The sequence below is a fragment of the Oncorhynchus keta genome, chromosome 26, assembly GCF_023373465.1.
Source record: "Oncorhynchus keta strain PuntledgeMale-10-30-2019 chromosome 26, Oket_V2, whole genome shotgun sequence".
Taxonomy (NCBI): Eukaryota; Metazoa; Chordata; class Actinopteri; order Salmoniformes; family Salmonidae; genus Oncorhynchus; species Oncorhynchus keta.
In genome coordinates this window covers 32,332,005-32,347,876 of record NC_068446.1, presented here as the reverse complement: position 1 = coordinate 32,347,876, position 15,872 = coordinate 32,332,005, and the positions used below count along the sequence as shown (strand labels likewise).

At 40.4% G+C, this 15,872-nt stretch overlaps 1 protein-coding gene across 1 annotated transcript in view; it reads right to left on the bottom strand.

The window, feature by feature from the left end:
- Positions 1–15,872, bottom strand: part of LOC118358773 (potassium voltage-gated channel subfamily KQT member 1-like) — a 34,886-nt gene that overhangs the window by 3,364 nt on the left and 15,650 nt on the right. Inside the window, exons 6-8 of the mRNA XM_052481111.1 lie at positions 15,247–15,387; positions 5,944–6,054; positions 5,619–5,714 (exon numbers count right to left, since the gene is read on the bottom strand). Coding sequence (XP_052337071.1) covers positions 5,619–5,714; positions 5,944–6,054; positions 15,247–15,387 — 348 coding nt within the window. The remainder of the gene's footprint in view (positions 1–5,618; positions 5,715–5,943; positions 6,055–15,246; positions 15,388–15,872) is intronic.

Here is a 15,872-nt window from a genome sequence, read left to right as displayed (position 1 = left end):
GATGGACAAACTGAACCAGTGTGATAAGTGTCCTAGCATATTTACCCACGGTAAACACAGATGGTGAGCTGATCACCTGGACATTATCTCAGCTCTGGGTAGAAGCTGCCCTCAGGCACAGATCTAGGATCAGACCTGTCCTAACCTTAACCATTTTTATTTTATTTTTTTACCTTTATTTTACTAGGAAAGTCAGTTAAGAACAAATTCTTATTTTCAATGACGGCCTAGGAACAGTGGGTTAACTGCTTTTTCAGGGGCAGAGTGACAAATTTGTACCTTGTCAGCTCAGGGATTCGAACTTGCAACCTTTCGGTTACTAGTCCAACGCTCCACTAGGCTACGCTGCCGCCCCACATTCACATATAGCCATTCACATATAAACATTCACATATAAACATTCACATATAAACATTCACATATAAACATTCACATATAAACATTCACATATAAACATTCACATATAACCATTCACATATAACCATTCACATATAAACATTCACATATAACCATTCACATATAAACATTCACATATAAACATTCACATATAACCATTCACATATAGCCATTCACATATAAACATTCACATATAGCCATTCACATATAAACATTCACATATAAACATTCACATATAGCCATTCACATATAAACATTCACATATAAACATTCACATATAAACATTCACATATAAACATTCACATATAGCCATTCACATATAAACATTCACATATAAACATTCACATATAAACATTCACATATAAACATTCACATATAAACATTCACATATAACCATTCACATATAAACATTCACATATAACCATTCACATATAAACATTCACATATAAACATTCACATATAAACATTCACATATAAACATTCACATATAACCATTCACATATAGCCATTCACATATAAACATTCACATATAGCCATTCACATATAAACATTCACATATAAACATTCACATATAGCCATTCACATATAAACATTCACATATAAACATTCACATATAGCCATTCACATATAAACATTCACATATAAACATTCACATATAACCATTCACATATAAACATTCACATATAACCATTCACATATAAACATTCACATATAAACATTCACATATAAACATTCACATATAAACATTCACATATAACCATTCACATATAAACATTCACATATAAACATTCACATATAGCCATTCACATATAACCATTCACATATAAACATTCACATATAACCATTCACATATAAACATTCACATATAACCATTCACATATAAACATTCACATATAAACATTCACATATAACCATTCACATATAAACATTCACATATAAACATTCACATATAACCATTCACATATAAACATTCACATATAAACATTCACATATAAACATTCACATATAACCATTCACATATAACCATTCACATATAACCATTCACATATAACCATTCACATATAACCATTCACATATAACCATTCACATATAAACATTCACATATAACCATTCACATATAAACATTCACATATAAACATTCACATATAGCCATTCACATATAAACATTCACATATAACCATTCACATATAAACATTCACATATAAACATTCACATATAAACATTCACATATAACCATTCACATATAAACATTCACATATAGCCATTCACATATAAACATTCACATATAACCATTCACATATAACCATTCACATATAAACATTCACATATAAACATTCACATATAAACATTCACATATAGCCATTCACATATAAACATTCACATATAACCATTCACATATAAACATTCACATATAAACATTCACATATAACCATTCACATATAAACATTCACATATAAACATTCACATATAAACATTCACATATAACCATTCACATATAAACATTCACATATAGCCATTCACATATAAACATTCACATATAAACATTCACATATAACCATTCACATATAAACATTCACATATAACCATTCACATATAACCATTCACATATAAACATTCACATATAAACATTCACATATAACCATTCACATATAAACATTCACATATAAACATTCACATATAACCATTCACATATAACCATTCACATATAAACATTCACATATAAACATTCACATATAAACATTCACATATAACCATTCACATATAACCATTCACATATAGCCATTCACATATAAACATTCACATATAGCCATTCACATATAAACATTCACATATAAACATTCACATATAAACATTCACATATAAACATTCACATATAAACATTCACATATAACCATTCACATATAAACATTCACATATAACCATTCACATATAAACATTCACATATAAACATTCACATATAAACATTCACATATAGCCATTCACATATAAACATTCACATATAACCATTCACATATAAACATTCACATATAGCCATTCACATATAAACATTCACATATAACCATTCACATATAAACATTCACATATAACCATTCACATATAAACATTCACATATAACCATTCACATATAAACATTCACATATAACCATTCACATATAAACATTCACATATAACCATTCACATATAAACATTCACATATAAACATTCACATATAAACATTCACATATAAACATTCACATATAAACATTCACATATAAACATTCACATATAAACATTCACATATAAACATTCACATATAAACATTCACATATAACCATTCACATATAAACATTCACATATAACCATTCACATATAACCATTCACATACAGTATAACCATTCATATAACCATTCACATACAGTATAACCATTCATATAACCATTCACATACAGTATAGCCATTCATATAACCATGCATATAACCATGCATATAACCATTCATATAACCATTCACATACAGTATAGCCATTCATATAACCATGCATATAACCATGCATATAACCATGCATATAACCATTCATATAACCATTCACATACAGTATAGCCATTCATATAACCATGCATATAACCATGCATATAACCATTCATATAACCATTCACATACAGTATAACCATTCATATAACCATTCACATACAGTATAACCATTCATATAACCATTCACATACAGTATAGCCATTCATATAACCATGCATATAACCATGCATATAACCATTCATATAACCATTCACATACAGTATAACCATTCATATAACCATTCACATACAGTATAACCATTCATATAACCATTCACATACAGTATAGCCATTCATATAACCATGCATATAACCATTCATATAACCATTCACATACAGTATAACCAGTCATATAACCATTCACATACAGTATAACCAGTCATATAACCATTCACATACAGTATAACCATTCATATAACCATTCATATAACCATTCACATACAGTATAACCATTCATATAACCATTCATATAACCATTCATATACAGTATAACCATTCATATAACCATTCATATAACCATTCACATACAGTATAACCAGTCATATAACCATTCACATACAGTATAACCATTCATATAACCATTCACATACAGTATAACCATTCACATATAACCATTCACATACAGTATAACCATTCATATAACCATTCACATACAGTATAACCATTCATATAACCATTCACATACAGTATAACCATTCACATATAACCATTCAGATACAGTATAACCATTCACATACAGTATAACCATTCACATACAGTATAACCATTCATATAACCATTCACATACAGTATAACCATTCATATAACCATTCACATACAGTATAACCATTCACATATAACCATTCACATACAGTATAACCATTCACATATAACCATTCACATACAGTATAACCATTCATATAACCATTCACATATAACCATTCACATACAGTATAACCATTCATATAACCATTCACATACAGTATAACCATTCATATAACCATTCACATACAGTATAACCATTCACATACAGTATAACCATTCATATAGCCATTCATATAACCATTCATATAACCATTCACATACAGTATAACCAGTCATATAACCATTCACATACAGTATAACCATTCATATAACCATTCACATACAGTATAACCATTCATATAACCATTCACATACAGTATAACCATTCATATAACCATTCACATACAGTATAACCATTCATATAACCATTCACATACAGTATAACCATTCATATAACCATTCACATACAGTATAACCATTCACATACAGTATAACCATTCATATAACCATTCACATACAGTATTACCATTCATATAACCATTCACATACAGTATAACCATTCATATAACCATTCACATACAGTATAACCATTCATATAACCATTCACATACAGTATAACCATTCATATAACCATTCACATACAGTATAACCATTCCCATATAACCATTCACATACAGTATAACCATTCCCATATAACCATTCACATACAGTATAACCATTCATATAACCATTCACATACAGTATTACCATTCATATAACCATTCACATACAGTATAACCATTCACATACAGTATAACCATTCATATAACCATTCACATACAGTATAACCATTCATATAACCATTCACATACAGTATAACCATTCCCATATAACCATTCACATACAGTATAACCATTCCCATATAACCATTCACATACAGTATAACCATTCCCATATAACCATTCACATACAGTATAACCATTCATATAACCATTCACATACAGTATAACCATTCATATAACCATTCACATACAGTATAACCATTCCCATATAACCATTCATATACAGTATAACCATTCATATAGCCATTCATATAACCATTCATATAACCATTCACATACAGTATAACCATTCACATACAGTATAACCATTCATATATCCATTCCATGTTTAGCTCTGTACCTTCATCCTCATCACATCATGTAGATTCAGTGACTATGTTTCTTAAATGTCAACACAATAAGGAGTCTCTTTGTAAATGTCGCTGTGGGCTTCTTTGTATGTTCAGAGTCAATGTGATCCTTGTGATGGCCAGCTCCTGGTGAATTAACTGGCTGCTATTTGCCTGTCTTCTCTGCCTGGGAGAGAACAGGACAGGACAGCTCACCTTTTCCAGGACATGTGCAGACTACAAACACTGCTACTCATCTATTTGTACTAGACTGCTTTTTGAAGCTTACATTGGCACGATTTGAAGGGAACAAATGTGTTATTTAAAGAAATCAGGAAATGTAGTGGTCCTGGACATGTTAAATTGAACCTATCTGACATCCTGGCCTGGAGTTGTTACATGAGTAAAGCACTGAATCAAAGATGGCGTCCGTCAGACCAGACCAGACCTGGTCCTAGAGAGGTTCAGCGGCCTACAGTAGGTCCCATGTGTCATCACTGTGCTTAAGCACTTTCTACACACTCATTCCTATACATATTATCTCCTATACACAGCTGTTGAGATCCCAGACAGGACAGAGTGATTGTTTGACTGCTGTCTGTCTCTCTGTCTCTCTGTCTCTCTGTCTGTCTGTCTGTCTGTCTGTCTGTCTGTCTGTCTGTCTGTCTGTCTGTCTGTCTGTCTGTCTGTCTGTCTGTCTGTCTGTCTGTCTGTCTGACTGACTGACTGACTGACAGTACCTGGATTAGTGAGGCTGCAGCCGGGATCTGTCTGTTGAAATGTTTCTGTCTCTGTTTCTGCTGCACCTTCAGAGCAAAGCCCGAGCCCAGTATACCCTGGAGAAGGGGAGGGGGAAAGAGAGAAAGAGAGAGAGAGGCATCATGACACTGAAACCACAGGACGACCTGGAGCTGCACACTGATGCTTCCCCTCAGAGGACTAACTGGGTTACTCACCAGACAACACAGTAATGATGGAAGGCAATATTGTGTATTATGAATTATGTACACATTATGCTATTTAGTTTATTGTGTAAGAAAAGGAGGAAGATGAGGGGTAATTTACTGCAGGCAGAGCGAAGAAGGAGATGGCGAAGATGCTGAAGCAGGAGGCAATGCACTTCCCTATCCACGTCTGAGGAATCTTGTCCCCGTAGCCAATGGTGGTCACCGTCACCTGGGGGCAGTGGGGACGGGATAGGTTAGGGAAAACAAGGCAATGTTTCCACACACTGATGTTATTTTATTTACACAATCATTTCCCGTTATATATATCTTTTCACCATTATTACATTTACATATGTACTAAATAAGTTAAAAATTGTTTGTTAAAGGCTTCTAATAATGAGCTAATTGGTCGTAAAGAGGTCATTGAGCACAGTTTGGTGATAACAACACGGAGCAGACCATGAGGAGAAAGTTCATCACACGTATTGGCCTGCCTCCAAAACTGTCACCACTCAGCAGTTGAAATTCACTCAATAGGAATACGATTCTGACTGGGACTAATCCTCGGTGAGGAGAGCATTCTGGGACTAATCCTCGGTGAGGAGAGCATTCTGGGACTAATCCTCAGTGAGGAGAGGAATTTGGCCAAGCGGAGCGCGGAGGAAAACAAATACCCCTGCATTTCCATGTACATCCACTCTGAAAGCTGAGCCAATTGTGACACATTGAGAGAAGCACAGTGGAGTGTCTTTGGGGCGCCGTGTGATCTTGTGCTGTGTGCTTATACAAAGAGGGTGATGTAAGGTGAGATACTTAAAACTTTTTGGGAGTAAATAGGAAGAAGGTGGGAGGGAAGAAAGGAGGGAGGGGGATGGTTAATCCTCATCTACACATTCTATGACTAAACAATGGGCCTGACATCAGTGTGGAATAGTCCACTCAACAACACCCCCGCATTCAAACCCCTGGTGTAAGCACTGCACTCCAAGTGTGTGGCGAAGCCTCTCCATGTCTTCACAAAGGTCAAACACACCACCTTGAGTTCACACTGGGGCACAGTCCATTTACTCTTTCTCCCTCTCTCTGTGGAAGTGTGTGTCATTGCCACACCACACCTGCCATCATATGGTTCATAGTAAACACCATACACCCTAAAAACAACATCAACTAAATCTCTCTCTCTACCCCTCTCCCTATCCATCCTGATATTAATCGCTTCTCTGTCTCTCTCTCCCATTTTCAGAGGTTGAGCAGAGTGCTGGTGAATCTCCAGATCAAACACTCTTCCCTTAACAACCTCTGAGTGTGAGGCAGATGAGAGGAGAGGAGAAATATGAATCATGCCATTGGCCTGTGGGCTCTGGGCCCATCCTACAGCTGTGCCCTGCACCTGCACACCCCACAGTGGAAAACAAGCTGACAGGGAATACACTGGGAAACACGCACACACAACACTCTCCAAACAGGCTCTCCCTTTACTGCTGGACAAACTGATCTCAGCACACACACACCACACACACACACACACGAGTGACCAAACCTATTGGCACGGCATATCACAAGTCTCAAGTTTACAGTCTCTGTGATTAACAAAGGAGAGCAAAGTTCCTATTGGGCTGTTTTGTTCATTGTGGCTATGACACACAAAAACAGCTTTTCTTCATGGTTCCATTGGGCACCAAGGACCCCTGAACCTTTCTAACTCTCATTACAAAACAGCTAGTAATCCTGCAATTACAGTTTTAATTAAAGGAACTGACACTTTATAGTGGCAGAGTAAAAGGTATTTGAGACAGAGAGCAGTGAGGTGGTTTATTGCGTGTAGATCCCTCTAGCACAAGACTACCATAGGTTTTTTATTACCCACAGCCTTACATTGAACTGTTTAATTAACTGAACTGGAAACTTGACCCGCCTGATGGAAACAGCCAAAACAGACTTCTCTCGGATGCTGGGTTGTTTAGATGACCCAACTGCTGAGTTGCAAGCATTGGGTCACTTAGTTGTATTGTTTTCTTTAAAAAGAGCAGGGTTGGGTTGTTGATCAAAACAAATCAAATTGTACGTCACATGTGCCGAATACAAGTGTAGACCTTACCGTGAAATGCTTACTTACAAGCCCTTAACCAACAATGCAGTTCAAGAAATAGAGTTACGAAAATATTGACTTAATAAACTAAAGTAAAAAATAAAATAAAAAGTAACACAAGAAAATTACATAACAATAACGTAGCTATATACAGCGGGTACCGGTACTGAGTCAATGTGCAGGGGTACAGGTTAGTCGAAGTAATTTGTAGGTAGTGACTATGCAATCCCCCCTTGGGTTGTGCCGTGGCGGAGATCTTTGTGGGCTATACTCGGCCTTGTCTCAGGATGGTAAGTTGGTGGTTGAAGATATCCCTCTAGTGGTGTGGGGGCTGTGCTTTGGCAAAGTGGGTGGGGTTATATCCTTCCTGTTTGGCCCTGTCTGGGGGTGTCCTCGGATGGGGCCACAGTGTCTCCTGACCCCTCCTGTCTCAGCCTCCAGTATTTATGTGTTTATGCAGATGCAGTATTTATGCAGATGTGTTGCTGCCTACCCTTACCACCTGGGGGCGGCACATCAGGAAGTCCAAGATCCAGTTGCAGAGGAAGGTGTTTAGTCCCAGGGTCCTTAGCTTAGTGATGAGCTTTGTGGGCACTATGGTGTTAAACACTGAGCTGTAGTCAATGAACAACATTCTCACATAGGTGTTCCTTTTGTCCAGGTGGGAAAGGGCAGTGTGGAGTGCGATTGAGATTGCGTCATCTGTGGGTGGATCTGTTGGGGTGGTATACAATTGGGTCTAGGGTTTCTGGAATGAAGGTATGACCAGCCTGTCATAGCACTTCATGGCTACCGACGTGAGTGCTTCTGGGCGGTAGTCATTAAGGCCATTAAGGCAGGTTTCCTTCACATTTTTTTACATCAGTTTTTCATTAAAACGATAAGAAAAAATCTACATCAACTCAAAATGCAGAATAATGGTCCTTTAAGTATGTATGACCGCAAGTGCCCGGCCAAGAAGTTATATATATCACAGTCATATACCCTCGAAAGCGCCTCGGCTACAGCATGTTAGTTGTCTGTAAGGGTAAAAATTATCATGGAACCTACCAGGTACAACCCTAAATATGTAACCATGGCACCCTCTTAGATATCATCCTGAACAACTTGCCCTCTAAATACACCTCTGCTGTCTTCAACCAGGATCTCAGCGATCACTGCCTGCATGCGTAATGGGTCCGCGGTCAAATGACCACCTCTCATCAATGTCAAACGCTCCCTTAAAACACTTCAGAGAGCAGGCCTTTCTAATCAACCTGGCCCGGGTATCAAATCAAATTTTATTTGTCACATACACATGGTTAGCAGATGTTAGTGCGAGTGTAGCGAAATGCTTGTGCTTCTAGTTCCGACAATGCAGTCATAACCAACAAGTAATCTAGCTAACAATTCCAAAACTACTACCTTATAGACACAAGTGTAAGGGGATAAAGAATATGTACATAAAGATATATGAATGAGTGATGGTACAGAGCGGCATAGGCAAGATACAGTAGATGGTATTGAGTGCTGTATATACATATGAGATGAGTATGTAAACAAAGTGGCATAGTTAAAGTGGCTAGTGATACATGTATTACATAAGTATGCAGTAGATGATATAGAGCACAGTATATACGTATACATATGAGATGAATAATGTAGGGTATGTAAACATTATATTAGGTAGCATTGTTTAAAGTGGCTAGTGATATATTTTACATAATTTCCCATCAATTCCCATTATTAAAGTGGCTGGAGTTGAGTCAGTGTGTTGGCAGCAGCCACTCAATGTTAGTGGTGGCTGTTTAACAGTCTGATGGCCTTGAGATAGAAGCTGTTTTTCAGTCTCTCGGTCCCAGCTTTGATGCACCTGTACTGACCTCGCCTTCTGGATGATAGCGGGGTGAACAGGCAGTGGCTCGGGTGGTTGCTGTCCTTGATGATCTTTATGGCCTTCCTGTGACATCGGGTGGTGTAGGTGTCCTGGAGGGCAGGTAGTTTGCCCCCGGTGATGCGTTGTGCAGACCTCACTACCCTCTGGAGAGCCTTACGGTTGTGGGCGGAGCAGTTGCCGTACCAGGCGGTGATACAGCCCGACAGGATGCTCTCGATTGTGCATCTGTAGAAGTTTGTGAGTGCTTTTGGTGACAAGCCGAATTTCTTCAGCTTCCTGAGGTTGAAGAGGCGCTGCTGCGCCTTCTTCACGATGCTGTCTGTGTGGGTGGACCAATTCAGTTTGTCTGTGATGTGTACGCAGAGGAACTTAAAACTTACTACCCTCTCCACTACTGTTCCATCGATGTGTATATGGGGGTGTTCCCTCTGCTGTTTCCTGAAGTCCACAATCATCTCCTTAGTTTTGTTGACGTTGAGTGTGAGGTTATTTTCCTGACACCACATTCCGAGGGCCCTCACCTCCTCCCTGTAGGCCGTCTCGTCGTTGTTGTGTCGTTGTTGTGTCGTCCGCAAACTTGATGATTGAGTTGGAGGCGTGCGTGGCCACGCAGTCGTGGGTGAACAGGGAGTACAGGACAGGGCTCAGAACGCACCCTTGTGGGGCCCCAGTGTTGAGGATCAGTGGGGTGGAGATGTTGTTGCCTACCCTCACCGCCTGGGGGCAGCCCGTCAGGAAGTCCAGTACCCAGTTGCCCAGGGCGGGGTCGAGACCCAGGGTCTCGAGCTTGATTTTTATTTTTTGTATTTTTTTATTTGACCTTTATTTAACCAGGCAAGTCAGTTAAGAACAAATTCTTATTTTCAATGACGGCCTAGGAACACTGCCTTGTTCAGGTGCAGAACGACAGATATTTACCTTGTCAGCTCGGGGGTTTGAACTTGCAACCTTTAAGTTACTAGTCCAACGCTCTAACCACTAGGCCACCCTGCCGCCCCAGGAGGGCACTATGGTGTTAAATGCCGAGCTGTAGTCGATGAACAGCATTCTCACATAGGTATTCCTCTTGTCCAGATGGGTTAGGGCAGTGTGCAGTGTGGTTGAGATTGCATCGTCTGTGGACCTATTTGGGCGGTAAGCAAATTGGAGTGGGTCTAGGGTGTCAGGTAGGGTGGAGGTGATATGGTCCTTGACTAGTCTCTCAAAGCACTTCATGATGACGGAAGTGAGTGCTACGGGCGGTAGTCGTTTAGCTCAGTTACCTTAGCTTTCTTGGGAACAGGAACAATGGTGGCCCTCTTGAAGCATGTGGGAACAACAGACTGGGATAGGGATTGATTGAATATGTCCGTAAACACACCAGCCAGCTGGTCTGCGCATGCTCTGAGGGCGCGGCTGGGGATGCCGTCTGGTCCTGCAGCCTTGCGAGGGTTGACACGTTTAAATGTTTTCCTCACGTCGGCTGCAGTGAAGGAGAGTCCGCATGTTTTAGTTGCGGGCAGTGTCAGTGGCACTGTATTGTCCTCAAAACGGGCAAAAAAGTTATTTAGTCTGCCTGGGAGCAAGACATCCTGGTCCGTGACGGTGCTGGTTTTCTTTTTGTAATCCGTGATTGACTGTAGACCCTGCCACATACCTCTTGTGTCTGAGCCGTTGAATTGCGATTCGACTTTGTCTCTATACTGACGCTTAGCTTGTTTGATTGCCTTGCGGAGGGAATAGTTACACTGTTTGTATTCGGTCATGTTTCCAGTCACCTTGCCCTGATTAAAAGCAGTGGTTCGTGCTTTCAGTTTCACGCGAATGCTGCCATCAATCCACGGTTTCTGGTTTGGGAATGTTTTAATCGTTGCTATGGGAAGGACATCGTCAACGCACGTTCTAATGAACTCGCACACCGAATCAGCGTATTCGTCAATGTTGTCGTCTGACGCAATACGGAACATATCCCAGTCCACGTGATGGAAGCAGTCTTGGAGTGTGGAATCAGATTGGTCGGACCAGCGTTGAACAGACCTCAGCGCGGGAGCTTCTTGTTTTAGTTTCTGTCTGTCCTGGAGGGATATTGACCTCATCCCGTCAGTAGAGGATGCCTAGTTTCTCTTCAACAGTACTTTCCTCTCCATCTTAAATAAGCATGCCCTATTCAAAAAATGTAGAACTAAGAACAGATATAGCCCTTGGTTCACCCCAGAATTCCCTTGACCAGCACAAAAACATCCTGTGGCGTTCTGCATTAGCATCGAATAGCCCCCGCGATATGCAACCTTTCAGGGAAGTCAGAAACCAATATACTCAGTCAGTTAGGAAAGTTAAGGATAGCTTTTTCAGACAGAAAAGTGCTTCCTGTAGCACTAATTCCAAAAGGTTTTGGGGCATTGTAAAGTCCTTAGAGAATAAGAGCACCTCCTCCCCGCTGCCCACTGCACTGAGGATAGGAAACACTATCACCACCGATAAATCTACAATAATTGATCATCGGCCAACAACACATCACTCCCTGCAGAAACTTGGTTTCCGAGCTGGTCGTGGGTGCACCTCAGCCTCGCTCAAGGTCCTAAACGATATCATAACCACAGTCATCTTCATCCACATCCACATTCTTATCGGCAAACTCAATAGCCTTCGCTTCTCAAATGACTGCCTCACCTGGTTCACCAACTACTTCTCAGATAGAGTTCAGTGTGTCAAATCGGAGGGCCTGTTGTCTGGACCTCTGGCAGTCTCTTTGGGGGTGTCACAGGGTTCAATTCTTGGGCCGACCATTTTCTCTGTATATATCAATGATGTCGCTCTTGCTGCTGTTGATTCTCTGATCCACCTCTAACAAGATGACACCGTTCTGTATACATCTGGCCCTTTTTTGGACACTGTGCTAACAAACCTCCAAACGAGTTTCAACGCCATACAACACTCCTTCCATGGCCTCCAACTGCTCTTAAATGCAAGTAAAACTAAGTGCATGCTCTTCAACCGATTGCTGCCCGCACCCTCCAGCCCGACCAGCATCACTACTCAAGACGGTTCTGACCTAAAACATATGGAAAACTACAAATATCTAGGTGTCTGGTTAGACTGTAATCTCTCCTTCCAGACTCACATTAAGCATCTCCAATCCAAAATTAAATCTAGAATCTGCTTCCTATTTTGCAACAAAACCTCCTTCACTCATGCTGCCAAACATACCCTCATAAAACTGACTATCCTACCGATCCTTGACTTCAGCGATGTCATTTACAAAATTGCCTCCAACACTCTTCTCAGCAAACTGGATGTAGTCTATCACAGTGCCATTAGTTTTGTCCACCAAATCCCCATCCACACTGCGACCTGTATGCTCTCGTTGGCTGGCCCTCACTACATATTCGTCACCAAACACACTGGCTCCAGGTCATCTATAAGTCTTTGCTAGGTAAAGCCCCGCCTTATCTCAGCTCACTGGTCACCATAGCAACACCCACCAGTTGCACGTGCTCCAGCAGGTATATTGCACTGGTCATCCCCAAAGCCAACACTTCCTTTGGCCGACTTTCTTTCCAGTTCTCTGCTGCCAATGACTGTAACGAATTGCAAAAATCTCTGAAGCTGAAGTCCTATATCTCCCTCTCTAACTTTAAGCATCAGCTGTCAGAGCAGCTTACCGATCACTGTACCTATACACAGCTAATCTGTAAATAGCACACCCAACTACCTCATCCCCATATTCTTACTTACCCTCTTGCTCTTTTGCACCCCAGTATCTCTACTTGCACATCATCATCTGCACATCTATCACTCCAGTATTAATGCTAAATTGTAATTAATAAATAGGCGTCTATGGCCTATTTATTGCCTACCTCCCTACTCTTCTACATTTGGACACATTGTACATAGATTTTTCTATTTTTATTTTCTATTGTGTTACTGACTGTACGTTTGTTTATGTGTAACTCTGTGTTGTTGTTTTTGTGGCACTGCTTTGCTTTATCTTGGCCTAGGTCGCAGTTGTTAAATAAGAACTTGTTCTCAACTGGCCTACCTGGTTAAATAAAAAATTGTTTTGTGTAAAAGTAGCTTTGTGTAACTGAAACTGGATTAGCAACTTGTTTCTTTATGGTATTCCAGAACCACTCAAGCTAGAGGGGGACCCCGACAGATACACATCACAAAACAAGCGCAATGGTGGAAATTGTTACTTACCTACACACACACACACACACACCACACACACACACACACACACACACACACACACACACACACACACACACACACACACACACACACACACACACACACACACACACACACACACACACACACACACACACACACACTTTTTTCACTATTTTGGTTAGAGCCTGTAAGTAAGCATTTCACCTGTTGTATTCGGCGCACGTGACAAAAAAACTTTGATTTGATTTGAAATAGAGGAGATTCAATCTAGGGTTGTGGGTTTGAGTCCCGCTTGGGTCACATGTACTAAAATGTGCAGTGCATTCGGAAAGTATTCAGACCCCTTCCCCTTTTCCACATTTTGTGATATTACAGCATTATTCTAAAATGGATGAAATTAAAAATGTTCCTCATTAATCTACACACAATACCCCATAATAACAAAGCAAAAACAGGTTTTGAGACATTTTTACAAATGTATTAAAAATAATGCACTGTATATCACTGTTCTGTAAGTTGCCTTGGATAAACGTGTCTGCTATATACAGTACTATCCTATGACTATGCCTTACCACCAGTGGTGACTGGTGGCACTTTAAATGGGGAGGACGGGCTCATAGTAATGGTTGGTTTCCATGTGTATGATGCCATTCCATCATTCCATTCCATTGATTATTTTGAGCCGTCCTCCCTCACCAGCTTCTTCTGCTTACCACGCCCCACCACAGGGCATCAGCTCTAATACTATGCCTTACCACGCCCCACCACAGGGCATCAGCTCTAATACTATGCCTTACCACGCCCCACCACAGGGCATCAGCTCTAATACTATGCCTTACCACGCCCCACCACAGGGCATCAGCTCTAATACTATGCCTTACCACGCCCCACCACAGGGCATCAGCTCTAATACTATGCCTTACCACGCCCCACCACAGGGCATCAGCTCTAATACTATGCCTTACCACGCCCCACCACAGGGCTTCAGCTCTAATACTATGCCTTACCACGCCCCACCACAGGGCATCAGCTCTAATACTATGCCTTACCACGCCCCACCACAGGACATCAGCTCTAATACTATGCCTTACCACGCCCCACCACAGGACATCAGCTCTAATACTGTGCCTTACCACGCCCCACCACAGGACATCAGCTCTAATACTATGCCTTACCACGCCCCACCACAGGGCATCAGCTCTAATACTATGCCTTACCACGCCCCACCACAGGGCATCAGCTCTAATACTATGCCTTACCACGCCCCACCACAGGGCATCAGCTCTAATACTATGCCTTACCACGCCCCACCACAGGGCATCAGCGTAGCTGGAGAAGCCAGTCTTTCCCTCCTCGTCCACAGCATCCTTCTCCGCCAGGTACACAAAGTAGGAGGAGAAAATCAGCCCCAGGAAGCCGATGTACAGCGTGGTGATCAGCTCCTACAACAGAGGAAATGCAGATAGAGAGTGGAGTATGTCACTTGTAATGTGCAGTAGACCATGTATAGGTGTTACATGTATTTCTTTACATTATTTACACATTTTACATTGCAGGTGTGAATCAAACTAAAATGATATCTGTCCATAACATCAATCATTACAACACATAGTCTGATCAAGCTTAGAGTGTGCAATGACTACAAAGAAAGAGGAGGCATATGACTCTATCTATCATTTCACACAGACAGAAGACTTCATCTTTAGGAAGAGTAGCTGCTGCTTTCCCAACAGCTAATGGGGATCCCAATAAAATACCAAATTCCTAATCTCCCCTATTTATATAAACCCTAAACCCTCAACCCTAAAAGAATAGCAGTAGACCCATTGCACATCACAGAGAAATAACCCACAGCTTCCTGTTAAAGAAAAAACAGAAAGAGGATGTCTTCAAAAGAACCCCAGATGACTGAAATTAGAATACAAAC